The sequence below is a fragment of the Choristoneura fumiferana genome, chromosome 14 (genome assembly GCF_025370935.1).
Source record: "Choristoneura fumiferana chromosome 14, NRCan_CFum_1, whole genome shotgun sequence".
Taxonomy (NCBI): domain Eukaryota; kingdom Metazoa; phylum Arthropoda; class Insecta; order Lepidoptera; family Tortricidae; genus Choristoneura; species Choristoneura fumiferana.
In genome coordinates, this window is record NC_133485.1 from 17,521,971 (window position 1) to 17,549,239 (window position 27,269).

At 45.1% G+C, this 27,269-nt stretch overlaps 3 protein-coding genes across 3 annotated transcripts in view; 1 reads left to right on the forward strand and 2 right to left on the reverse strand.

Annotated features, from left to right (window-relative positions):
- On the forward strand, positions 1 to 4,293 carry LOC141435338 (protein C1orf43 homolog). Its single transcript, XM_074098045.1, has 5 exons — positions 1 to 351; positions 621 to 774; positions 1,624 to 1,843; positions 2,075 to 2,201; positions 2,805 to 4,293. The coding sequence occupies exons 1-5, from the start codon at positions 193 to 195 to the stop codon at positions 2,889 to 2,891; spliced, it is 747 nt and encodes a 248-aa protein (XP_073954146.1). The 5' UTR covers positions 1 to 192; the 3' UTR covers positions 2,892 to 4,293.
- LOC141435339 (uncharacterized) lies at positions 3,496 to 5,796 on the reverse strand. Its single transcript, XM_074098046.1, has 3 exons — positions 5,505 to 5,796; positions 5,162 to 5,289; positions 3,496 to 4,629 (listed from the first exon to the last, which is right to left on the reverse strand). Exons 1-3 carry the CDS (start codon positions 5,745 to 5,747, stop codon positions 4,590 to 4,592), a joined length of 411 nt encoding a protein of 136 aa, XP_073954147.1. The 5' UTR covers positions 5,748 to 5,796; the 3' UTR covers positions 3,496 to 4,589.
- LOC141435050 (uncharacterized) overlaps positions 5,784 to 27,269 on the reverse strand; it is a 27,487-nt gene continuing 6,001 nt past the window's right edge. The window contains exons 5-21 of the mRNA XM_074097570.1: positions 22,194 to 22,345; positions 20,049 to 20,611; positions 19,683 to 19,787; positions 18,302 to 18,423; positions 17,487 to 17,810; positions 16,514 to 17,215; positions 15,909 to 16,244; positions 15,180 to 15,791; positions 14,818 to 15,063; positions 14,542 to 14,734; positions 13,731 to 13,824; positions 10,634 to 10,839; positions 10,074 to 10,307; positions 8,610 to 8,906; positions 7,886 to 8,076; positions 6,794 to 6,910; positions 5,784 to 6,270 (exon numbers count right to left, since the gene is read on the reverse strand). Coding sequence (XP_073953671.1) covers positions 5,784 to 6,270; positions 6,794 to 6,910; positions 7,886 to 8,076; positions 8,610 to 8,906; positions 10,074 to 10,307; positions 10,634 to 10,839; positions 13,731 to 13,824; positions 14,542 to 14,734; positions 14,818 to 15,063; positions 15,180 to 15,791; positions 15,909 to 16,244; positions 16,514 to 17,215; positions 17,487 to 17,810; positions 18,302 to 18,423; positions 19,683 to 19,787; positions 20,049 to 20,611; positions 22,194 to 22,345 — 4,981 coding nt within the window. The remainder of the gene's footprint in view (positions 6,271 to 6,793; positions 6,911 to 7,885; positions 8,077 to 8,609; positions 8,907 to 10,073; positions 10,308 to 10,633; positions 10,840 to 13,730; positions 13,825 to 14,541; positions 14,735 to 14,817; positions 15,064 to 15,179; positions 15,792 to 15,908; positions 16,245 to 16,513; positions 17,216 to 17,486; positions 17,811 to 18,301; positions 18,424 to 19,682; positions 19,788 to 20,048; positions 20,612 to 22,193; positions 22,346 to 27,269) is intronic.

The following is a 27,269-nucleotide window of genomic DNA, read 5'->3' on the forward strand; positions in this document are numbered from 1 at the left end:
CACAGAGTACATTGAATATATATAGAAAGTCCGTGACTCTGTCTGAACGTAGGTCTAAACTGATAGCCTGATTGAAATATAGATTGAAATATTATATTTTTGTGTGTATCACATCATAGTTCACTCACAGTTTTTAGTGATTTCTGTTAATTTATGTCCTATCTATAGGTCCGTTGATTCACGAATAAAATCATGCACGACTTCACAAGTATATTGAACATAATATTTATTATAAGTGGCGGAGTGCTGACGTTTGTTATCCTATTCATTTTCGCCAAGAGACAAATAACAAGATTCGCGTTGAGATCTAGAAGAGGCCCTCACGCTCCTATAGGAAGTGATTCTAAAAAGGTGAATATAAATAACACAATAAACAAATATCCTTCCCTTCAAAATGGCTACAAAAGTTCATTTCATTGAAATTGGAAGCAACTTTGATCCTACATATTACTGCCTGATTCAATAAATTTGACCAGCTTTTGTGTACAAAAATACCTTGTAATTTCCTATCTAGTGTAATTAAAGTAGCAATTAGATTAATTAATAATTTTAGAGTCAAATTATTCATTTGAAGCCTTTAATTCTAGAGCAGTGAACTAAATGTTAATAAAATTTCATAGTGTCTAAAGAAAGAGATTGAGCGGCGCATTGAAGCGGTCCCACGAATCATGTACGAGCCGCGACTGATCAGCATGGAGCCCTCGCACTACATCCTGGAGCCCCAGCAGCCGTACCATTACCGGTTCAAAGCTGTTGATGATGTCAAGACATTAGGTACATTTATGTTTAAAAAATTCGTTTTTAATGCAAGCTTTTTTGCAGACCATTCTTTTTGTCTACTGTACTTGCATTGTCATTAAAACTACATTTCCCGTACATTTCCATACCAAATTACAAGTCAATGCCATTAGCTTTTGAGTTCTGTCCTGCTGAGATGATCCTGGCTCAACTACCAGAATTTCACTATAAGATTAATGTATTGGCAACAAACTTATGCCAAACTTCAAGTCAATCTGACTACTGGAAGTGTGTAAAATTTAGTAATAAATAAATAATAAAATAAATATCACGGGACAATTCACACCAATTGACCTAGTCCCAAAGTAAGCTTAGCAAAGCTTGTGTTATGGGTACTAAGCAACGGATAAAATATAATTATATAGATAGATACATACTTAAATACATATTAAACACCCAAGACCCGAGAACAAACATTCGTATTTTTCATACAAATATCTGCCCCGACACGGGAATCGAACCCGGGACCTCAAGCTTCGTAGTCAGGTTCTCTATTATTATTATTTTTTTTTTTTTATTCGACTGGATGGCAAACGAGCAAGTGGGTCTCCTGATGGTAAGAGATCACCACCGCCCACAAACATCTGCAACACCGGGGGTATTGCAGACGCGTTGCCAACCTAGAGGCCTAAGATGGGATACCTCACGTGCCAGTAATTTCACCGGCTGTCTTACTCTCCACGCCGAAACACAACACCACTAGGCCAGCTGATCGTCTGAGTAAGAATAATTGACATGCCGTCAGTGACGACAGCTGCCAGCTTGTGCATGCAGCAGTGGGATTTCTATTATACTCGTAGTACATTTGCATCATTGTTGTTCCAGAGGACGAAATAGCCCGGCAGGACCCCTGCCTCAAGCGGCACCCGCGCGAATCCCTCCGCGCGTTCCTGCTGTCCTCGCTGGCGGCGCCGCTGGACGGCCGCGGACAGAAGCTGGTGCACCAGTTCTGTGACACGTACGAGTATGCGCGGCACCACCCCGGGGAGTTCGGGGACGATGAGTATAGGGCATATGGGAGGCTGCTGCTGAAACTGTTGGATGCGTGAGTTCTTTATAATTATAAATAAAACCATTTCATTTATATAAACAGCTAGCTTTTGCCCGCGGCTTCGCCCGCGTGGAATTCGGTTATCGCGCGCTGTTCCCGAGGGAACTGCATTTTCCGGTATAAGAAGTAACATATGTCACTCTCTGGCCCATAAACTATCTCCATGCCAAATGCCAAAACCTGTCTCTGATGAAGATTATTCACTTGCACAATGTACTATTGCAGCGCTCGGCTGCTCAAGAGTGTGGGGGTGGTGCGGGGCTCCCCCCGCGTCAGCCCGCAGCGCGCGAGGTTGTTGACCCCGCGCCGCCCGGCGCGCCCCGCCGCTAACACTCACTACACCGCCTTGGAGGTGAGAATCATCATCATCATCATGCCCTGTATATACGTGTTATATTTGACTAGCTTTTGCCCGCAGCTTCACCCGTGTGGAATTCGGTTATCGCGCGCCGTTCCCTCGGGAACTGTGCCCTTTTCCGGGATAAAAAGTAGCCTATGTCACTCTCTGGCCCATAAACTATCTCCATGCCAAAAATCGCGTCGATCTGTCGCTCCGTTTCGACGTGAAAGACGGACAAACACACAAACACACACTTTCACTTTTATAATATTAGTATGGAATCCATACTATGGATTTCCGGTAAGGAGTAGTTCCATTTCCGTTTTAAAAGGTCCCTTTAAGTTCGCCTTTGTACATCGGTTTCTGTTATGTTTATGTGTTTAACATACAAGAAAGAGTTAAGTAATACAAACAACATTTCAAGTGAAGTTAATTTCTTAAGAAACTAGTAGTCTGAATCTTATTGTTTAGAAGATAATCAAGAATTATAATTAACTTGTTATTAAATCGTTTTTATTAGCACTTACCTAACTGTGGTCCATGCAAGTCCATCTAATACATTTAAGAAGGAGCCTTGTGCAAGTTTTTTGACCTATAGTACCAATTTGTTTCCAGAACTTGCCAGCGGACACTAAACTAGAGGAAGAAGTGATCCGTGTCCCCGTGAAGAGCCTCGCGCCGGCCGACGAGACCGCCGTGTGAGGGCGGCGCGCGCGCCACGCCCCCGCCACGCTGTAGCGCGCGACAGATGGCAGCACCGGCAAGCGACAAGCTGCGATCGGATACTTTCCACCAAAACAGATGGCAGCACCGACCCGCAACGAGCTGGGGAGCGAGTACTGCCACGATAACAGATGACAGCACCGTACCAGCAACAAATAGGCCCTATACTACGAAGTGCAAAATTCATATATTGCTGACCCGCTGACGCTAATATTATTTAATATGAGAGTGAGAGGGATGGTACGATTCGTACATCGAATTTCGTAGTTGCCCCTGTTATTTATGTAACACATTTGGAATCACAATCGTTTTCACCACTTCTCTCTGTCATACGATATAAGAAGAGGATAGAAAGCGATGTTGAATGCGATTGCGAACGTTAGCGCGTTAGACAATATGGCATCTCATTAAGAGATCCCTATGCAGGGCACTAGAAGTATACAGTATATTACCATTATACAGGTTAGACCATCTTAGTGGGAACTAAAACTATAAGAAAGAAAAATATCTTGCAAGGAACCATGCCATCGATTTTAATCATCTGATAACCTGCGTTTGTAACCACGGTCCGCTACGCTCTAGAGTGCTCGCAATAGATGGCAGCACCGTACAGTCGAGGACATTGCATCACTTACCAGGGAACCTTTGTACTACTAATGTAATGTTGATATCCTAAACATTTGCCAAAGAAATCGTAACGATTGTACATCCGACAGGGTGGTTCTTGAATAGTAACCTACTCGGAATCTGGATTTGAATGAATAAATGTGGTTCTAGAGAACGACATGAACCAGTAGAATTTAAACGGGGGCGCCAATTTATTTGTAACTGTATCTTTTTTATCCATGTTCTACTGTTTTTTAAGTCTCACTGTGAATAAGGTTCGATAGGACTAGGATTAGGATATATCCTCCAGAGTCCTGACATTTTTTTACGTGGTTGACCTGCTTTTTTATTTTGGATATTATTTCAAAATTCTTAGAATTCTTTATTCAATTAACCATATGTACTTTATAAAGTACATTCCGCCGACTTTATAAAGTACGCGAGGACTCAGGAGGATAAATGTGTACATATATAATATGCAATGTGTCTTCGGCGGAATATTGCAGCAGATGGTTGAATTAGTTTGAATATATACCTGTCTTACACACAAGTCTTACAGGATTTTTCAAATTTGATTAACAAACGTAACTACACAATGATCGATGTTCAAAGTCTACCGCTTTAGATGCATTACTACAATTTGAATCAAAAACCTAAATTAAAATCTTTACAGGTACGTTTAAACTAACAACCTAATAACCTGGTAAAATATTCCGAAATTATTTGAAGACGCCATGTTGAATCGATCTCATGTTATCTAAATCCATTGTTTAATCAATTTGTTATAAACTATTATACTTGTAAATAATAAACATTTTTTAAAGTATAAAACTTTTATTTACACAGCAAAAATTATAGATTCTTTTACATATTTATAATTCCACTTAGAAAAGAGCGCGATCGTCTAGTCAGAGATTTACAAACAAAAATGTATTAATAATGAAAAGCTCGAAGCAAATCATTACTCTCATATATAATTTTATAAGATTTAACTTTTTTTTTTAATTTCAATTAATTAAATAATATTTGACTGTATTATGAAATCACTGTTTTTTTCTTTCGCTGGGGCTTTTATTCGTCAGTATCCATGTGGTGGCCGAAGTAAGTTTCCCTGAAACAAAAAATCAGTTTGTAATATTGCTGTTCTATTTACTCCCTTGGCGTCCGCGAGAACTGTGCAAGTGTGCACTGACCCGAGATAAAAAGCATACAATTTTAATCTGCGCAGAGTATAATTATTAATTAGCAAGTTTTTTTCTTCATAATTGTAATCTTTCATTACTTAGCTTGGCAACTTTATTCAGGGGCGTAGAGCGAGTATAGAAGTCTATCATCCATATACTAATATTAAAAATGCGAAAGAAAAAAGGTTCCCAAACTTATTTCGTATAACGCCAACTTAGAAAATCAGTTATTTTGTAGTGCCCCTCATTTTTTTCACCTTAAAACCCTCAATAACATATTAGTCTCGCCTAATGAAGGCACAACGGTGAAGATTTTTTCTGGGCACCTTACCGCCCCCCTCTAGGCCTCCATCGCCCACTTTGGGAAAGACTGATATATACTGATGTGTGATGTATATCATCAGATGAAGATGATGCATGGTATAGTGATGCGATGCGATGTGGATGTGGTATACTGACATTCTTGTCCAGACGCGGTGGTGCGCGAAGGGTTCTGTGTGTCGGAGCGCGAGCGCGGCGCGGTGCGCGGCCGCCGCCAGCGACGGGGAGGGGCGCGCGTCGCGCGTGTGACACAACCACTCTAACATCTGCACACACAGGCAACACTTTATGACGTTTTATGCTGACGTATGTATCTAAACTCTTTATTATACAAAATAAACAAATAAAAATAAACAAGCATTTTTAAAAATTGTTCAAATACAGGGTCGGGCCTATAATAGGAGGCGGTCCCTGCGGCGCGCCGCGTCGGCATCCGGCTCGCAGGACCACAGCCCGCTCAGCGCGAACACTATATCTGTACCTGCTGTGTACTGTCCCGCCACTCGGCGCGTGCGCAGAGCTGCGCGACGGCGGCCGGCACCAGTTGGAGGCGGTCCCTGCGGCGCGCCGCGTCGGCATCCGGCTCGCAGGACCACAGCCCGCTCAGCGCGAACACTATATCTGTACCTGCTGTGTACTGTCCGCCACTCGGCGCGTGCGCAGAGCTGCGCGACGGCGGCCGGCACCAGTTGGAGGCGGTCCCTGCGGCGCGCCGCGTCGGCATCCGGCTCGCAGGACCACAGCCCGCTCAGCGCGAACACTATATCTGTACCTGCTGTGTACTGTCCGCACTCGGGCGTGCGCAGAGCTGCGCGACGGCGGCCGGCACCAGTTGGAGGCGGTCCCTGCGGCGCGCCGCGTCGGCATCCGGCTCGCAGGACCACAGCCCGCTCAGCGCGAACACTATATCTGTACCTGCTGTGTACTGTCCCGCCACTCGGCGCGTGCGCAGAGCTGCGCGACGGCGGCCGGCACCAGTTGGAGGCGGTCCCTGCGGCGCGCCGCGTCGGCATCCGGCTCGCAGGACCACAGCCCGCTCAGCGCGAACACTATATCTGTACCTGCTGTGTACTGTCCCGCCACTCGGCGCGTGCGCAGAGCTGCGCGACGGCGCCGGCACCAGTTGGAGGCGGTCCCTGCGGCGCGCCGCGTCGGCATCCGGCTCGCAGGACCACAGCCCGCTCAGCGACACCACGCTGAGCGCGAACACGTCGCACATATACAGCTTCGGCGCGTCCTCCTCCGATCTGTACAAATCATACAGAAATAAAACAACCAGCCAAGTGCGAGTCGGATTCGCGTACGTAGGGTTCCGTACCATTATCTATACAACATTAGAAATTAGCAAAAAAAAACGGCAAAAAAATCGAAGTTTGTTGTATGGGAGCCCCCCTTAATTTATTTTATTTTAATTTAATTATCTATACTAATATTATCAGCATTATTATTAGCGTAGGACGTCCACCAACAAGATGGACGGATGACCTGGTTAAAGCCGCAGGTTTACGGTGGATGCAGGCCGCTGCCAACCGAAGCAACTGGAGGTCTGTGGGGGAGGCCTATGTCCAACAGTGGACGTCCTACGGCTGAGATGATGATGATGATGATGACTAATATTATAAGGAGGAAAGACTTGGATTTTCTTTCACCATTTTCGAGAAAAGCTTTATATTAGTCTCGGCTGTAATAGCAATTACTGGCTTCGTATTACTCATACTCAGCCAGCAATCGGCTACTTCCAGGCCACGACAATAATCTACCATTACTCACTCGTTGCAGACGACCTGCGCGCGCGCCATGAGCCCCAGCAGCCAGTCGCGTGCGCCGGCCCCGTCCACGCGCGCCCGCAACGCCGGCGCCATGCAGCGCAGGGAGTATTCTTGCTCGCTGCAACACCATCACGTTCTGTTGACTTTTTTTTTTATTTGACTGGATGGCAAACGAGCAAGTGGGTCTCCTGATGGTAAGAGATCACCACCGCCCATAAACATCTGCAACACCAGGGGTATTGCAGATGCGTTGCTAACCTAGAGGCTGACTATCGCAAAACCCTAATAAGTGCTAACAATTATATTTAAAGGTACTTATATGTAGGTATGGCTAAATTAAACATATACAAAAATAAAACATTAATCATCATTATAATAAAAAAAACAGTTACATATACAATAAAAAAAAATGTCAAAAAAAAAGAGAAATTATATAATAAAGTAAAACAATATGGGTACGGCTTAGATGTGCAAATAAATGTAATCGTTAATCTTACCTATTTATTTAAACCTACTTAAAATGTGTCTGTCTGTGTATTTAAGCATTATTATTTCCAATTACAATAGATATACGACTACAAACTTAAACGAATTATTCGGTAGGTAGTTATTTCATGTATTAATTGCGATAATTTCAGAAATTGTTTAGAAAAAGGAAGTAAGTAGGGTACGTCAAAATCTGACGTTATTTTTTTAATGAAACTCGTGTATAATCTGTAGTAGCATAGACTAGCGTAGAGATGGTGGAAAATTTGACATTTTACAAACCGATTAATACTCGATCGAATAAGCGATTATATTATTTATTTACCTTAAAATTAAAAAAATAGTTACTGCTTTTATAATTAAACCGTCTTTGGAATTAAATCAAGTATTGTAAATAATAAAATAGACAAAAATACTTTGATCTATTCAATTAATAAATTAATCTATTTACTGAACAGAATAATTATTTTGCAATAGGTTCTAGGTTTTCACATCATTAAATGTTTGTGGTCGGGTTAGTGGCATCTTTGTTTACCCTTTCTATAAATTGGATTGACATAAACCATAGTTACTGCCTGCCCCATCGCAGTGCACCGTGCATACTCACGTGATCTGGCCAGCCTGGGCGTCTATGATGTCATTGAGCCAGGCCAGGCCGCCCCCTGCCAGGCGGGCGCGCACGGCCGCGGCGCGCCGCAGTAACGAGGGAGACACCTCCCACCAGGAGGACGGTGATGTCATCCGCTCCAAGTATTTGGTAGAGAGGGCGCAGCAGGCGGCTTCGTAGGCTGGCCACGCCTGGTTAATAGTAGATTGTACAACAAGAGCATTAAACGAGTCATTTTACCCGAGGCGTTCAATTGGCCTCCCGAGCCGGTACGGCGAGGTTAGATAGACAAATCAAGGGGAAAATGGGATTAATGCTCGAGTTTTAAACTCTGCTTTTTACTTTGATTGCGAGGAAATGAAATAGCAACAGTGGAAACAATTGTTCACTTGCAAAGTACCTTTTATTTTTCATGCATTGTTAATAATTATACATTTTTTGCTATATTTATTTATTTTGATTGATTTAACTGGTCTTAGACGAAGATTTTACTTTATGCACTATAGAGCATAAAAAGTCATTCGACCAAGACCAAGGCAATCAAGCCAACAGCCACAAACAAAAAAGTTTAAATATTTAAAAAAAAAACGTAACTTATATTCAGGAGGGACTCTTCAATGGTTAATGGCATCGACTTGAAATCTGGCACGGAAATGTAGTTTAGATGACAATACAAGTACAGTCAATAAAAAAAGGTTTTATTAAAAATCAGCATGATACTCACCACGTTGTCATCTTCTATTATATTAAAATAGTTTTCCAAAATCTGCGACAGCAACGTCCTATTTGCCTCGTGAATTTTATCACACTCCAAACACGCCTTTATCAACTCCATCTGCTTCACGAAAAGCAACTGTGTCGTATCGTTATTAGGCTGTTTTTTCGCTGGTTTCTGCTTGTACTTTAAGGTGTCTTGGTAAGACTGGTGTAGACATGTTTCGACTGGTCCGCGGAGAGAGTTCGGAGGTATGTTGCGACAGAGGACTGGAAGAAGCTCGAACACATCGATGATTTCGGCCTCCTAAAATATTAATAGTAGATTATTGTCGTGGCCTGGAAGTAGCCAATTGCTGTTTGAGTATGAGTATTAAACGGACGAGCTTGCGAGTCCGTTTAACTAATACGAAGCCAGCAAAATATATTACTTTCTCAAAATATATTATAACATTCAATTTTATTCCAATATTTTTCTTATGCTTTCCTGCCTTTTTTTCATTAAAAATAAACTGCAGGTGTATTTTTCCACCGAAAACACCACAAGCTGTTTCAGACTCAATAAAAAAAAGTCCGGAGTTCCAACAAAATATCTTATATACCGGCCTTAGACTTGGCTGTATACGACTTGTGCCAACATTTCCATGGTCTTTTTAACTAACTTTTAAATAAATTTGTGACTGGTTGCAGGCGCGCTAATTTATTATTGTCAAGCCAGCACGCGTACCTACAATCTTTTTAACTTTTTAATTTTTCGCTGACCATAAACTATGCACTTCGCCTTCTGATATGTAAAGAATAATGCCAACTTTTACAGTCAATTTTATTAAAAATTAAAAATCATAATTTTATTTTATTTAATACATACTGCTATTTTTGATTTCCGTTAACTTTAATGGAACATTCAATAGGTCCAATAAAGTAACAAGAATGAACATAATTAATTAATCTGGTTCCAAGGACCGTTGAGTGCTTACAATAACATTTATATTGTTAATTTATTGAAGTGTTAACTTTATTACAACAGATGAGCAACGAAACTTTTTTTTCATAAAAATCATATTAGGCATCTCGACGGCCAGTATTTTAGGCTTAGCAAACTAAGTTTTTATGTCAGATAAATGTATAAAAGTATCAGTATAAATGTGCAAAAGTTTTTAATTCATGACAATTTATATTATATTTATGTCTTTGGGTGAACAAGATGCTTATACTGTAAAAATATGAAGACTGTGCGAGTGACAGCAACAGGGTTCCGTTTAGAACCTTTAGATACGGAACCCTAAAAAATAGTTGTAGTGGAGAACGGTAGCAGCTAGAATCTAAGCACGGAAGTCTCTGCGGCACAGCCAAGTCACATTAACGTCTTAACTTAACGTTTACTGAAATAAAAAACCACAAAAAAACCTTACTGCTATCTGTCTCGGCCAAATACTTTAATTAGATAAGCGTACAAGTTTTGAACAGATCATACCTCAACTTTCCCCTCCTCCACCTCCTTCAGATACCCCTCCAGCATCCTCCTGGCGGATGGCCCGTGCGCGCGCGCAGCCACCCTGTAGGCGGCGCGGCGCCACTCGCCTCCCCGCGGGAGGGCGCTCGACAGCCACGACAGCTCGAGGGGGGGCAGCGGCCGGGGGGGAGACGCCAGGGCACGCAGCATGGCCAACAGGACTGCGTCCGGGAAGTCGAAGGACGGGTGGGAGATCTGTGGAGGAGTAACTAGTGTAATAGTATGTTACTGCAGAGAGTCTCTCTGCCAGTCGCAGCTTGTAAAGTGCTTTTCTCAACTAACCAAAAGTTGGAAAACCCCCGACTTTGTGACTTCAAAGTTCAATGTCTCAAAAACGGCTAAACGGATTTTGATAAAAGATATTTAAGAACCGTTTAAGAGCTATGGTGCCACAGACACACATAGCGGTCAAACTTATAACACCGCTCTTTTTGCGTCAGGGGTTAAAAATGATAAAAATAATGATGGTTATTGTGATGATGATTGACGATGATGCGAGTGTTTTGTGTTAGGTCCCCCACCTGCCTCCTGCAGCAGTCCAGCAGTCCCCTGACGACGCTAGCGGGCGGCAGGTACTCTGCGGTGGCGGGCTCGCCGCGCTCGCGCTGCGTGTAGACCCCGCTGCGGTAGGCGCGCACTTCCCGCTCCACCAGTTTGCTCGCGAGCCGAGTGACGCCGGGGAGCGCTGCTTGGTTCGTGTATCTGAACACCTCCGGCCAGACCTCACCTGGAAGAAGACACAATTTATATGGATCTTTTACGTTACACGTTTGTTAAAGCGCGCTTTTTTGCTGACTGTACAGTCGGAGTAAAAAAAAGGTTCGTCACCTTAAAATCTATTTTCCTTTGCTCAGTATGAGCGATAATGTGCTTTACCAATTGAGTATGACATACTGCATCAAACTGTCAACTTGCTAAACATAACCTTGGTACAGAGTACATATATAACAGAGACACCACCTAGTACAAGCAAATGGTATCACCCTAATACTGGCTATTCAACTGGCTATTTTTCTTTTCTTTGATTTCCAATAGATGGCACCAGTGAGAACACAAATAACACGATACGTATTGCCATCTAGTGAGACACTAAAGATACGGTTGTCGCTCGTTGTCCCAATCTATAGCTTGACTAGGACATCACAGGGTTGGTAGATGGCGCTACGTTATATAACCTACTCACGGCCGCTGGTCAGTGCGTAATCAATCGAGGTTTCGGAATCGACGTGACGGAAACGGATCATTGCGAACAATTTTAGGAAACCACTTTCTTAACTATTGTAACTATGTATTTTTTACTCATTTTTGGCTCAGGTTTACTTACTAGGTTTATTTGTAATGAAATGAAATGAAATGAAATATATTTATTAAAATAAAATAAAAAATAAAATAAGTAAAATTGTTTTTTGTTTCAAATGATACACCGAAGTTCGAAAATCGAAGTTCGTATCGTACCGTCTCTCTCGCTCTCGTATGATACAGTATAAGTGTCAGAGGGACCGAACGACATGAACTTCGATTTTCGTATTTTGTAGTACCGTAGTACCCCTGCTGGTTTGTCCCTTTGTTATCAGGTCAAGGTCAGGAGACGTGATCCTGGGGAAATTGAGGGAAATAAAATATTAGAGGCACACCTATCGAGATTTAGGTATTTTAAATAGTAACTGGTGCAGTTGTTACTGAAAACACCCGCGGCCGTAATAGGTATGGTTGCATTTTAGGGTCATTTTCACATTGCTCGTTTTCACGTGCTCCCTAAGCTAAAATAAGCAACAGCAAGTATTTTACGAAACTTTTTTATTTAAATGGTCAATAGTTTAAGTAAGTATATCGAAACAAAAAGACCATGAAAAGGTCACTTTAACTGGGTTAATTTTATATTTAAAGTAGAAAAAGTTGTAAATTTCTCATCCGTGTCACAGGCTCCAAGATAATAAGTAAAAGCTGTAAAAGCGACAAAAAAATCAACTGTTTTTTTTTGACATTCATTAAGTGCTTGTTATACTTAGCCTAAATTGAATAAAGATATTTTGACAGAAATATAAATTTTTAGATAGTTTAATGGGGGAATTTCAATATTTAAGACATCAATTGACGTTGTTTTGTTTACATTTAGTTAAATACCTATCCAAACCAAGCATTAGCATTATACACTCATATTAAATGATATTGTAACGGATAACTCACGTCTTAAACCGAGTGACGTGAATTACCCGTGAAGACGTGAGTTATCCGTTACAATATCATTTAATATTGCAGAGTCCGGAATTCTCGTAGCCATTTTGAGCTGTCATAGGGACTTATCATGTATCGACTACCGATCATGTACATTTTATCGATGCATTATGCGAAGATTAAAAGTAGAGGTAAACAATTATTATTATTATAAATAATGTGGATTTCTTATGCTTTTTTAAACATTTTCGAAAGAAATTGGATCAAGAATTGCTATCGAACCTAATGATAGGTATGATGTTATGTGGGTACTGGCCATTAATATGATGCCCTTTGATTAGTAATTTTATCTGCATATGTCATTATGTCAATCACTCGTTGACAATGTAACATTTCCTTCAAATATAAATTGAAAATGCCTAGTAATACGAAGAAATCTACTATTGCTAAATGGCGTGAGATACAACTTGAAGTTGACTCATGATGTCTCTGTCTTATTTACGTCGTTAGAAGAGAACGGCATGTTTCTCTCAAATAGTTTCGACAAGCGCGGGACAAGCGCATTCCGGTTATTCGCCATCTAGCGTCACAATTGCAAACCACTACGAAAGCCTCATAGCTGAAATGAAGCCACATGTAGGTTTTACTTTCGTATTCTCAATTTATTATTTATGGTGTTTATTATCTTTGTAGGGTGAATGAAGCGCCAGGAAGACAGTTCAGAAGGTTTATGCAGGAAAACTTACAAAACAGGTTTAGGGCTTACTTTACTTAAATAACCTAGCTAAAGTATAGACATACAACTGTGAGTTTATGGAATGGACAGCAGAGGCCGTCTCACCCCGTACCCACTTGTTGGTTTTACTTGAGGATAGCAGAGGCCGTCTCTCAAGCTAGACCACTAGCTGAATGATCCACTCTCGTCCGCGCAGCGCCTTTTATTAGTTCCGAATGCAGCCTTCGTAGGCACTCGGGTGTATCGGGCCGCCGAGCGAGATAGGTAGTTACTGTGCGAGCGGGAAAGTATTCGAGCCCGCGCGCATGTTGTACAGATAGATGTCTTAGTTTATGGTTCTACATCTTTAAATTAAGGAGTTTAATTAAGGTTGACGTGAAGTTGTGTTTATAAAATATGCTAGTCTATATTTTAATCTCAATATTTCAACTTAATTCGGCCACATTCGGCTTGTTTACATTTTATAATTTACAAATGTTAATGGTAGTGCCATCTATTGCTGTTTTTTAATATTAAATATAGCGTGTAGGAGTTGGTAGGCCATGACCTTGGCACTGACAAACACTGACAATTAAATAGAACATTATTTGATTCAAACTCTTACGACGCTGTTTATTAAAAGGTTTGGTATTGATATGAAACTAGATATATGTTAGAGGTGTATACTATTTTGGTAAGGTCCCAGTGTTGGGCGGAGTTTCACTTACATGGTATATAATCCAATACATCCTCGGGATTGCGCGCCGCGTCCGCCGGAGTCTTACAATATGAGGAAGGCAGTTTTACTGTCCTCCTGTAAATCTGTAACAAATATAGTAGATTGTACAGCAAAAGCATAAAACGAGCCATTTTACCCAAGCCGTTCATATAGCCACCCGAGCCGGTACGGCGAGGGTGGATAGACACGTCGAGGGGAAAATGGGTTTAATACTCGAGTTTAGAGTTTAGAGACGCCTAGATTCATCATAAATACCAATTTTACGAGCATGAGAAGTGAAAAATTAATTTTCACATTCATCAAAGTCAAATCTAAAGTTGACTAACACAGTATCTTGTATTACAATAGAAAAGAAACAATAATTGAATGCATGCCTATTTGAAAGCAAAGTAACGAAGATAAGATAAGTCTACGACCCTATGTATGTAATGTTCGATCTATCCAAAACTAAGAATTACCTAAAACCAAATTAAACTACAGTAACTCATACCTAAAAGTTAAATATTTCTGGCATAGCCTCAAGCTTACATCTTCCCGGAAGAAACAAAAAAACTAACCTAAAACCGAACTAAACTAAGCTCCACCTTAAACTAACCTCTGGTATATCCTTGAGCATATAAACTAATACTAAGCTAAAACATAACTAAACTTAGCTCCACCTAAAATTAACGTCTGGTATATCCTTGAGCTTCTAATCCTCTAAATTTATAGTTAGCAATATAAGCCCATCACAAGCCTTCCCGAAACATAAACTAAGACTAACCTAAAAGCGAACGAACTAAGCTCCACCTAAAACTAACCTCTGGTATATCCTTGAGCCTATAATCCTCCAGTTTATAGTTAGCGAGCGCGTCACAGGCCGCTTCGACCACGAGCGGCTGATGGCTGTCGGCCACAAGACTCCAGAGCTTCTGCGTCGCTTCACGGATGAGCTCGTCGTATTCTGGAGTATCCACTCGGAGGGCTGGGATCTCGGCGAGGAGTTCGCACAGGCTGGAAGGTGTTGGTGGGTCAGAAATAAATATCAGAGGACACTTAACACCAAAGCTTGTGTAAGGGGGCGCCCAGGTACTCACGCAGCCTGCAGGGCGGGGCGCGGGTCCCCGGGCAGCTTGTGCCGCAGCGCGCGCCAGGCGCTGGGGGCGCCACGGCGGCCGCGCGCCACGGCGCCTGGCGCCCGCCTGGCAGTGTACTCACGCAGCCTGCAGGGCGGGCGCGGGTCCCGGGCAGCTTGTGCCGCAGCGCGCGCCAGGCGCTGGGGGGCGCCACGGCGGCCGCGCGCCAGAGCGCCTGGCGCCCGCCTGGCAGTGTACTCACGCAGCCTGCAGGGCGGGGCGCGGGTCCCCGGGCAGCTTGTGCCGCAGCGCGCGCCAGGCGCTGGGGGCGCCACGGCGGCCGCGCGCCAGAGCGCCTGGCGCCCGCCTGGCAGTGTACTCACGCAGCCTGCAGGGCGGGGCGCGGGTCCCCGGGCAGCTTGTGCCGCAGCGCGCGCCAGGCGCTGGGGGGCGCCACGGCGGCCGCGCGCCACGGCGCCTGGCGCCCGCCTGGCAGTGTACTCACGCAGCCTGCAGGGCGGGGCGCGGGTCCCCGGGCAGCTTGTGCCGCAGCGCGCGCCAGGCGCTGGGGGGCGCCACGGCGGCCGCGCGCCAGAGCGCCTAGCGCCCGCCTGGCAGTGTACTCACGCAGCCTGCAGGGCGGGGCGCGGGTCCCCGGGCAGCTTGTGCCGCAGCGCGCGCCAGGCGCTGGGGGCGCCACGGCGGCCGCGCGCCACGGCGCCTGGCGCCCGCCTGGCAGTGTACTCACGCAGCCTGCAGGGCGGGGCGCGGGTCCCGGGCAGCTTGTGCCGCAGCGCGCGCCAGGCGCTGGGGGCGCCACGGCGGCCGCGCGCCACGGCGCCTGGCGCCCGCCTGGCAGTGTACTCACGCAGCCTGCAGGGCGGGGCGCGGGTCCCCGGGCAGCTTGTGCCGCAGCGCGCGCCAGGCGCTGGGGGGCGCCACGGCGGCCGCGCGCCACGGCGCCTGGCGCCCGCCTGGCAGTGTACTCACGCAGCCTGCAGGGCGGGGCGCGGGTCCCCGGGCAGCTTGTGCCGCAGCGCGCGCCAGGCGCTGGGGGGCGCCACGGCGGCCGCGCGCCACGGCGCCTGGCGCCCGCCTGGCAGTGTACTCACGCAGCCTGCAGGGCGGGGCGCGGGTCCCCGGGCAGCTTGTGCCGCAGCGCGCGCCAGGCGCTGGGGGCGCCACGGCGGCCGCGCGCCACGGCGCCTGGCGCCCGCCTGGCAGTGTACTCACGCAGCCTGCAGGGCGGGGCGCGGGTCCCCGGGCAGCTTGTGCCGCAGCGCGCGCCAGGCGCTGGGGGCGCCACGGCGGCCGCGCGCCACGGCGCCTGGCGCCCGCCTGGCAGTGTACTCACGCAGCCTGCAGGGCGGGGCGCGGGTCCCCGGGCAGCTTGTGCCGCAGCGCGCGCCAGGCGCTGGGGGCGCCACGGCGGCCGCGCGCCACGGCGCCTGGCGCCCGCCTGGCAGTGTACTCACGCAGCCTGCAGGGCGGGGCGCGGGTCCCCGGGCAGCTTGTGCCGCAGCGCGCGCCAGGCGCTGGGGGCGCCACGGCGGCCGCGCGCCACGGCGCCTGGCGCCCGCCTGGCAGTGTACTCACGCAGCCTGCAGGGCGGGGCGCGGGTCCCCGGGCAGCTTGTGCCGCAGCGCGCGCCAGGCGCTGGGGGCGCCACGGCGGCCGCGCGCCACGGCGCCTGGCGCCCGCCTGGCAGTGTACTCACGCAGCCTGCAGGGCGGGGCGCGGGTCCCCGGGCAGCTTGTGCCGCAGCGCGCGCCAGGCGCTGGGGGGCGCCACGGCGGCCGCGCGCCACGGCGCCTGGCGCCCGCCTGGCAGTGTACTCACGCAGCCTGCAGGGCGGGGCGCGGGTCCCCGGGCAGCTTGTGCCGCAGCGCGCGCCAGGCGCTGGGGGGCGCCACGGCGGCCGCGCGCCACGGCGCCTGGCGCCCGCCTGGCAGTGTACTCACGCAGCCTGCAGGGCGGGGCGCGGGTCCCCGGGCAGCTTGTGCCGCAGCGCGCGCCAGGCGCTGGGGGCGCCACGGCGGCCGCGCGCCACGGCGCCTGGCGCCCGCCTGGCAGTGTACTCACGCAGCCTGCAGGGCGGGGCGCGGGTCCCCGGGCAGCTTGTGCCGCAGCGCGCGCCAGGCGCTGGGGGGCGCCACGGCGGCCGCGCGCCACGGCGCCTGGCGCCCGCCTGGCAGTGTACTCACGCAGCCTGCAGGGCGGGGCGCGGGTCCCCGGGCAGCTTGTGCCGCAGCGCGCGCCAGGCGCTGGGGGCGCCACGGCGGCCGCGCGCCACGGCGCCTGGCGCCCGCCTGGCAGTGTACTCACGCAGCCTGCAGGGCGGGGCGCGGGTCCCCGGGCAGCTTGTGCCGCAGCGCGCGCCAGGCGCTGGGGGCGCCACGGCGGCCGCGCGCCACGGCGCCTGGCGCCCGCCTGGCAGTGTACTCACGCAGCCTGCAGGGCGGGGCGCGGGTCCCCGGGCAGCTTGTGCCGCAACGCGCGCCAGGCGCTGGGGGGCGCCACGGCGGCCGCGCGCCACGGCGCCTGGCGCCCGCCTGGCAGTGTACTCACGCAGCCTGCAGGGCGGGGCGCGGGTCCCCGGGCAGCTTGTGCCGCAGCGCGCGCCAGGCGCTGGGGGGCGCCACGGCGGCCGCGCGCCACGGCGCCTGGCGCCCGCCTGGCAGTGTACTCACGCAGCCTGCAGGGCGGGGCGCGGGTCCCCGGGCAGCTTGTGCCGCAGCGCGCGCCAGGCGCTGGGGGCGCCACGGCGGCCGCGCGCCACGGCGCCTGGCGCCCGCCTGGCAGTGTACTCACGCAGCCTGCAGGGCGGGGCGCGGGTCCCCGGGCAGCTTGTGCCGCAGCGCGCGCCAGGCGCTGGGGGCGCCACGGCGGCCGCGCGCCAGAGCGCCGCGAGTGCCCGCAGCGCCGCAGCCGCCGCCACAGCACTCCCCTTGTCCGTGCACCGATTCAGGGTCCCGGAGATAGTCGACACCAGTTCCAGCCCGTGAGGCGTTGGCCTGCAATATTACATTTGTTAGAATACGTGAGGATCACATAAAAAAGATCAAAACAAATGATAATATCCTGCTTTTCCAACGGTTTGTTTCCGGTATGGACGTAATGAGGCAGTACGTTTGCGCGGGTAAAATCTTGAACAGCCATTGCAGTGGCCGCCATTTTGTTCGGCGGCGCCCCACACGTCACCGCGTCAGTTCACCTGTCATTGCATACTCTGCCTTGCCGTTTAGCAATAAGCTCTATATTGCCTTGTATTGTATAACTCTTTATTACGCAACACATGAAATTAACAAGAGACAGACAGAGTGTGTAAGAGTAGATTAGTGTTTACATTCGGATTAGTTCAGTATTTGTCAACACTCGTCTGCGCGAGCGAAGATTGTCGACATACTCGTAACTTATATTAAAAAATAAATAAAATTGAAAAAAAAAATTTGAAATTGTAGTCCATTTGTACTATGGGTCGTTTTAGCCCCAGTCAGATATTTACCTAATTTCACAAATCCGCTTGACTGCGAGCGCTCGCGCGATGTCCATTTCCCACTTGAGGTCGTCAGGTCTGTTGGTGCCGGCTTCCACCAGGATCTCTTGTAGGTACGGGAAACAACGCACCTAGAAAAGTAGCATAATTTAAACTAAATTGACTTTTGACTTTTCACACCTCTCCTTCAGAAACTTTTCCTCCATGACGAGAGGGAGCAAAGTGCGACTTTTCTATTCAAGGCTTTTCTAAGTGTTTTATTGCAAATGCAATTTTTTGAAGTTGATAACCACGCCATTTTCTATGCTGGTTGCTCTTTAATTATATATAGATTTTTTTTTTCAAGTTTCTTAATGCTCGGTGTGAAAAGTTGTATGAGCCACTTGGGAGCAAAATTATTTTCATCTTGGGCGTTAACACTTGAATCCCTCATTACGCTCAGAATTCTACTTTAGAATCCCTCGCTACGCTCAGGATTCTATTGTAGAAACCTTCGCTACATTCTGGACACAAATAACTATTTCATCACACTTGCTCATCAAAGATGTTATTCCATGCCTGTATACTAAAGGGCAATGCCTCAATTGTTCCCGCGCGAATTATGGATTTGCGAATAGGTTTTTTTCTCAAGGGAGTTATGACTTAATTTTAAAAAGTAAGTAGGTACGTCATTTCAAGTCAGCCAACGTTTTATTTAGCTATAACCCAATTTAACACCATAAAAATTTTCCACCCATCATGAAACTTCGTTATTTTTATATTTTAAATTTATATTATTTATTTATTTATTAAAATTACATTTGTACCCTTACAGCTAAAGCCAAACCGGCACAAACTTTCAATACTTAAGATAATATCTAGGTGAGTTACGCTATAGAGCTCGCAGGCATCTGATCTTCCGCCACTCTCTTGCACTCGGTCATCAGGCGCCCTACAGTGCTCGCAAACAAGTCTAGGTTATATCACATTGGTTTGCAATAATTTTAGTAAATATTTTTTTAGCATGTAGGAATAATTAGCTTCGTATAGTTTTGCTGACGCAAATATTATTTAATACAACATTGAGAGGGACGGTACGATACGAACTTCGATTTTCGAATTTTGTTGTGGCCCCCGATTTGGCTGATAGCCATTATTTTATTCAGTTGTTTTCTAAGCTTCTTTCTCTTGCCGAGCTGTGAAGTGTTTAGACACAAAATAATTTCATTTTTTCCTCGCAATGTGATTAAAATCATTGTGTGTATCACGGGCCGTAATCTCTTTAAGAATTATGTATTACTTACTAACACTATGGTCCTATGTTGGTCGAAAAAAAAAATTAAAGTCCCGTATGTCGTCACACCTACGTACACTTTTTACTAATAAGATTTGACAGTTCTGTTAATCTTACCTGTGTCTCAGCCAAGCTAGCGTAAAGCATGATCAAGAATGAAGTCGGAACCCCCTTGTTGGTCTTCAACTTATTAAATATAGACACGATCGTCGGTACATTTTCCTAAAATAAAAAATGGTCATTCATTTTCTTGCAACTTAATCATTCACAAAAGAGAGAAAGAGAAATCATATTAAATAACACAGAAAAATACAGTAGAAGAAAAAAAAACATCGAATAGTATAAATTAGGTCCCAGTCAGCATAATAATACAACAAATATCTACTGTGCATACGAAAATCCTAAAGTAAACATTTCTGACAAAATCAATAAAAGAAAATACCTTTTTTTAGATAAAAAAAAATAATATGGTATGGAACTTACTTTGGTTTTAGCCATTAGTGGTAACGCCTTCAAACACTCCAACTTAACACACGGCGCGGCATCATTCGCCAGTTTATACAACAACACAGGCAACAACTGCACCGAAACCTCTTTCTTAAACTCGACCAAAGCCACAACAATCTCCAAAGCCTTTAAAACTATATCCTTGTACCACTCTTCTTGTCTACGGTCCATTATGATTCCAAAAAAGAACGGCAGCAGTTCCAATTTCAAAACTTCGTCCACAGATTCGAAAGATGTCATCCACTTTTTAAACTTTTCCTCGTCATCCCTTACACGTTCCCAAGTTTGGTTCAATTTAAAAACTATACTTAGTCTACCGTCCGTGTAAAGTAGGTTTTGGAACACTTTATTTGCTTTTAAATTAGGTAAATATAATCTAGAGTCTTGCTTCATGTTTTGTTGTATGTCTAGTATTTTGGAGGCGGTTTTCAGCGCCGAGGCGGTGAGGTGGGAAGGTAGGTGCAGCCATTGGAGCGATAATGCGACGAATGTACTAAGACACAAGGTTGAGTATTCGTATTTGCTTATTATGTTGAGACCTGTAAAAAAAATATTATGTACTATCAGCCAAATACACTGAGCGGCAAAAAATCTGGCCCTCAAATGTATGCAGTTATAGGTAATTTTGTATGGAGAGTGGGCCAAATTTTGTGCCACTCAGTATATAAGGTCTACCACCTTAAGTTGATAATCGTTTGCATGTCACAAAATAGTAATGCCAATAGACGTGTCTGTCAACTTGAAAGTTCGACTTAAGCGATATATTTGATAGGAACTTGTTTAAAAATTGATAGACCACTTATTTGGCTGATGGAACATTTCAAAAGTAATGACAGAGATGACAGTGCGGTAAAGAGCTCAATCAACGTGGCAAAAAACAGAACTAGCACATAAAGGTAGTAGCTTTGACCGTGGCGTCGTGTATTTTAAAGCTTTCATGAATTCTTTCTCTTTCTATAGTATCGACCGGTATCGATCAGTTAATTATTATTTATTTAAACCATTGTATAAAACCGGCCAAGAGCGTGTCGGACACGCCCAAAACAAGGTTCCGTAGCCATTAAGAAAAAAATAAGTAATATTTTTCTATGGATTTCGTATTTTATACTGATTTTTTTTTTTAATTTCCACCCACCGGTTTAGATTTCAGAGGGGAGGGGGAGGGGCGCTCGATTTTAATAAAAATTTGCACTTTAAAGTTGAATATTTCGCAAACACATCGCTGAATCGAAAAACTGAGCAAACCCCTAATGGTTTTAAAAGACCTATCCAACGATACCCCACACTATAGGGTTGGATGAGAAAAAAAAACAGCCCCACACACAACACCACACAAACAGTCTATGGGAGGTACCCTAATTTTTTTTTTTAGTTTTGTGTTGTAACATTTTGTCGGCATAGTTTCCATATATATCGGTGCAAAATTACAGCTATCTAGCATTGATAGTCCCTGAGCAAAGCCGCAGACAGACAGACAGACATGGCGAAACTATAAGGGTTCCGTTTTTGCCATTTTGGCTCCGGAACCCTAAAAACACACATTTTAATATAAGTTTCGCCGCAATGTGTCTGTGGCATTATGATGCCAGAGATCTCAAACGGATGCAACGATTTTGATGTATTTTTTAATCGAATTTAGTTTTATTGAGATGGTTCTTAGCTAATTTTTTTGAGATGAGCAGACAGTGTCGGGAGTTTTTAAACTTTTTTAAAGGGTTCACTAATGTTTCGCAACTAACGTTTGGCAACCTGATTCATTTCACAACTTTTCATTTTGCAACTGTTTAATATTTCTGAAACTGTAAATATTTCAGGATTTTTATAAAACTAATCTAACCTAAACGGTTCTACACGATGGCCCTGAAATATTGAAAAAGTTGCGAAATGAATTAGCGGTTGCGAAATCAACGGATACGTTATCTGACACTATTGCCTCTTGATTGCTTGATCTGGTTGTCGACCGGCAGCATGTGAATGCTGAGCCTGAGCCTATTGCCACATATTTGTAACGTGTCTGTTGTTTTTTATTTTTGTATTTTGTTATGTTCAGTGTATTTTTTTTTTTATGTGGCAATAATTGTCTTTTTTTTTCTTTTTTTTTTTTATTGAAAGAGAACTCACAGAGTGTGAACAGCTCGTGCAGATGAAGAGCAGAGCTGTGGCTCAGATTGTCCGCCAGTAAGGACAGGGCGAGGCCGGCGGCGGGCTGCAGCTCCGGCGCGTCTGTCCCGAAGCCGCGCTCTATTGCCGTGTAGCACGCGCGCGGGTCACGCCTGGACCATAAACAACGGTGTAAAAACATGAGAAAAAAACCGGCCAAGAGCGTGTCGGAGACGCCCAAAATAGGGTTCCGTAGCCATTATGAAAAAAATAAATAATATTTTTCAAAGGATTTCGTATTTTATTACTCTTAAACTACTAATAATTCTCAAGCAAACTTAGCCGTTATAGTTTTCCTAGAAAGTTTGATATACTGGATTCTGATTGTTTTCAAATTTTCCACCCACCGGTTTAGATTTAAGAGGGGGGGGGGGGACGCTCGATTTTAATGAAAATTTGCACTTTAAAGTTGAATATTGCGCAAACAAATCAGTGAATCGAAAAATCGTGTTAGCAAACCTTTAATGGTTTTAAAAGACCTATCCAATGATACCCCGCACCATAGGGTTGAATGAGAAAAAAAAACAGCTCCACTTTACGTCTATGGGAGGTACCCTAAAAAATTTTTTTTTATTATTTTTTATTGTACCATTATGTGGGCATAATTAACATATATATCCGTGCGAAATTACAGCTTTCTAGCATTTGAGCAAAGCCGCGGACGGACAGACAGACAGACATGGCGAAACTATAAGGGTTCCGTTTTTGCCATTTTGGCTCCGGAACCTTAAAAAACCGGCAGTCTCCAAATACATGAGATGAAACGATCACTGACAAGTTGGTACTCTTCCCGGTGATTGTCAAAAACAAAAAGTTGAAGAGATGATAGCTTGAAACGCTTCACGCCATGTTTAATGTTATGAGTTATTCATAAATTACGTCGCTTATTTTGAAATTTACCACGAGCTATGCGGTGAAGGAAAACATCGTGAGGAAACCTGCACAAACCTGCGAAGCAATTCAATGGTGCGTGTGAAGTTCCCAATTCGCACTGGGCCCGCGTGGGAACAATGGCCCAAGCCCTCTTGTTCTGAGAGGAGGCCTGTGCCCCAGCAGTGGGACGTATAGAGGCTGGGATGATGATGATGATTTAGGAAAGGGTTTTTTTTTTATAAAACGAGGGGGCAAACGAGCAGACGGGTCACCTGATGGAGAGCGATCACCATCGCCCCATGGACACCCGCAACACGAGGGGGATCACAGGTGCGTTGCCAACCCTTTAAGGAATTGATAGGATATTCAGTCAGTTTGTGATACAAGAACAAAATGATTGCTTCGCCGGAAGACCAGCGCTGACTCCATCCAAGGAGTCTGCATTTATGCTGGGGATTTATTTCGGTTACATAAAATAGTTTCACATTGTAATTTACCCTTTCTCTTTTTTTTATATTTTGATATTTTTGCGTCTCATGTTTGTTGTAATGTTTTTCATTTCATTGCTATTTTCAAAGCAATAGGTGTAAATTGATAAGGGGAGTGTTAGCGACGCGCTCGGCTGTACTTGCCCTATGTTTACAGTGTGCGCCAGCTTTAAAAACGTCGCCGTCAGCGAGTGGTTTTTGTTCTAAAATGTCAGGCCAACCGAGCGCCGCTTCCCAAAATTGTGATAAATCGGGCTAGATAAATAGGTACTTTTAATATCTTAGGAGTGTTCAGTTAGTGTTATAGCTATCTTCATTACAACCAGTGCACCATATACTACAGGGAGTTTGAAAGTGGTAACAATTGTGGTAATGTAAATTATGGATGCCCCTCAAGAACAATGAGGTTAATGGCTTGGCTTAACTTGTAATTTTCTGTGTACCTGTTATCTGTATCACTAACTATTATGGTGTACAAAGAGCCATTATATTGAATTCTATGGCGTGTATTGCTGCAAGCAAACTAACAACTGCACTTGAATCGACCCAATGTACAGGAATGTACAAATCAACGCACGTTAAAAGAACTCCTGGCGATATATCTGCGCAGTGAGCGAAATACGGACGAAATGAGGGCTATCGTTTTTTCTCTCACTAGATGGCGCACTGTTGCGTGAGGTTTTTAAGTATGGCTTTCAAAGTCTGTTATTACGGGCGTGAAAACAAAGTTTAGATTAAAATCATATTTAATACACCTTAAAACCATACCATAAAAATATCGAGCATGCCACAGTGTTGCATAGTCCCCGTTTTGTTCGGAAAAAAGGGAGGACAAAGGTTTCCGAAAGACAAAACTGTCTCAAAACACAAACATTCATTGCCCCGTAGCGCATAATTGCCATAATTAATTTCAGATATTGCAAAATATTCACAAAATTATTCTAATTACAAATAAACCCGCGTAGCGCACCCAAAAGCTATGAGATTTGATATTTCGGAGACCTCACGCTACACTAGCGCCTCGTGCGGCGAATTCATACGCGATAGCCCTCATTGGCGGCGGAGCAGTGGGGGGCGCGGGAGGGGGCGTAGGAGCGCGCGTGGCCGTCACGCCATTGGCTTGTTAGTTGACAGATGCGCAAACGTATCCCCTCCACTAGCCATCCAGAGCTCTTTTTACTTGTATGCTAAGGGTACTGGTGCTGTACCGTACCCGTGTTTGACGAGCTCGGAGGATATGCGCGCGAGCAGCGGCATCAGCGCGGCGACCTGGTGCCGCTGTTGTTGGTACACGGCCGCGTCCGCGACCGCGCTGCACGCCGCGAACGCGCGCTCCACCAGTTGCGGATTGTTGATCTGCAAAAATATTAAAAAAAAAAAAAACAAATGATTTATTCAGTAAATAGGCCGCAATGGGCACTTTTACACGTCATTTTTTTAAACTACCAGCGCTTTCGGAAAGACCATCATTGCCAAGAAGAATGCGCCGCAAGACACTTGGCAGAAAGTCATTTTTTCATACAAATATAATTACAAATAAAATACTTAAAAACTATATTATACAATTAAAGAAAAAAAATACAAAAAATATATAATAAAAGAAATACAGGGATGTATGGGGTCCTTAGTTACAATACTAAACACTAACTATATTCTAAACTATATCTACGTTCAGTGGAGGTAGAATGCTTCCACCGTTATAAATTTTAAAATAATAATAACAATAATTTAGTTCTGAAATATACATTTCAGAACTAACTATTATATTATCATATATTATTATATCATCCCCTTATATCTGATAGATGCCCCTGAACTACTGATTGGTGTGAAGTGTGAACATTCGCGTCCCCCGGAAAAACGAACGCAGCTGCCGTAAAAGGGCGTTGTTTAGTGTACAGAAACATAGAACCAGGCATGCGCAATTCTCGTACTTGAGACGTGTATGCAAACTGTATAATGATAGTTGTATTTTTTTTTTTTATTCGACTGGATGGCAAACGAGCAAGTGGGTCTCCTGATACCTCTCACCAGGGGTATTGCAGATGCGTTACCAACCTAGAGGCCTAAGATGGGATACCTCAAGTGCCAGTAATTTCACCGGCTGTCTTACTCTCCACGCCGAAACACAACAGTGCAAGCACTGCCGCTTCACGGCAGGATTAGCGAGTATGAGTCCAGATTTGTTTTGCAGCTCGTTGGATGTATTTAAAAAATGTATCAGAGATTTATTGAAGTAGATATTTATATGTGCATGAATATGTGTGTGTATATGGGCTTAAGATAATTGATGATGTTAATATTGCGTAGGTATAGGTTGTATGTTTAAACATGTTTCATATTTTTTCACAAAAGTTAACTGTACTTAATATTCATTTTTTTATAGCGAACTATAGGTCTATTTATATAAAACTATTCCTAGCTTTAGCTAAAATGCAAAATTATTGTGTAAGACTGTATGTTTGTAAATACTTGATAAAAAAAAAATTGTTCTTACTGTTGTACTGCAAACCGATTTGTAACCGAAGATATTCTGATGTATTAGGGAAATCAATCTTCTTCTTTTGCATTAATGTGAGGATAGCTCAAGATATTAAAAAAAATGCTTGCATATTTCTTATTAGCTCATTGAAGTTGCTATGGGCAAGCCATATAGTAAATGGTGGAGACCTTGGATTGGCAAGCGCAGCGTAGGACGTCCACCAACGAGCGGCCGAACTGGTTCAAGTTATGTAAAGCTTTTGTACTAGTTTTGTTATGTACATTAATGATAGTATAGCACACCTGTTGGTAGCTGACGCAAGCCAGAAGCAAGTCGGCCTGCGCAGGAGTACCGGGCAGGCTCAGCAGCAGCCGCCAGGGCCCGCAGGACGTCCGCGCTGCGGGTGACTCGTCAGCCACAGGAACACGGCCGGAGGAGTCCAGGCTGTTCGATGACCACTGCAAAGTGGAAAGGAGCGTGATATATGAACCGCTGTTATTTTTATAATGGTCTGTTTATTGGAGATAGCAATATCACTCAATCCTAGGGTTGTACAGGTATTCGCCATCATAAGTACCTAGGTACAAGCTTTATCTAGATAAAGCTAGCTTCTTTAGGTAAGAATAAATAAATATCGTGGGACACTTGACACCAATTGACCTAGTCCCATACTAAAAAAAGCTAGTACTATGGATACTAGGCCACGGATAAACATACTTATATAGATAAATACATGGTTCTCTATTGGATGGAATAAAATTATTTGTATTATTATTGTTACGCATAAAATTAAAAAGCATACAGAAAACACCATTTTCGTCTAAGGTCAAATAGCATAAATAGAAAAAGTCATAATAATAAATTTGCATCATTACAAAGTGCATAACCACAATCACGAGCATGATGCACTATATATATTTAGGAACTAAGGCGAGGTCGACGGGCGGACCCTATTTCTGCGCTGCTTGGGCGCTTCGCGCCTGTATATCATACTAACCTAACCGAACCTAATCTACCTAACTTGATCTAACCTAACCTAATACTTTATTGTTCATTTATAAAATAATATGCATAATGTGTCTAATACAAATTAGTCCAACTGAAATTATTCTAATAGCTTAATATGCCATAAAAGTTGTAGGCCAAAGTATTACTATGCGACAGTACTATTATGCCAATACGCAACAGACATCT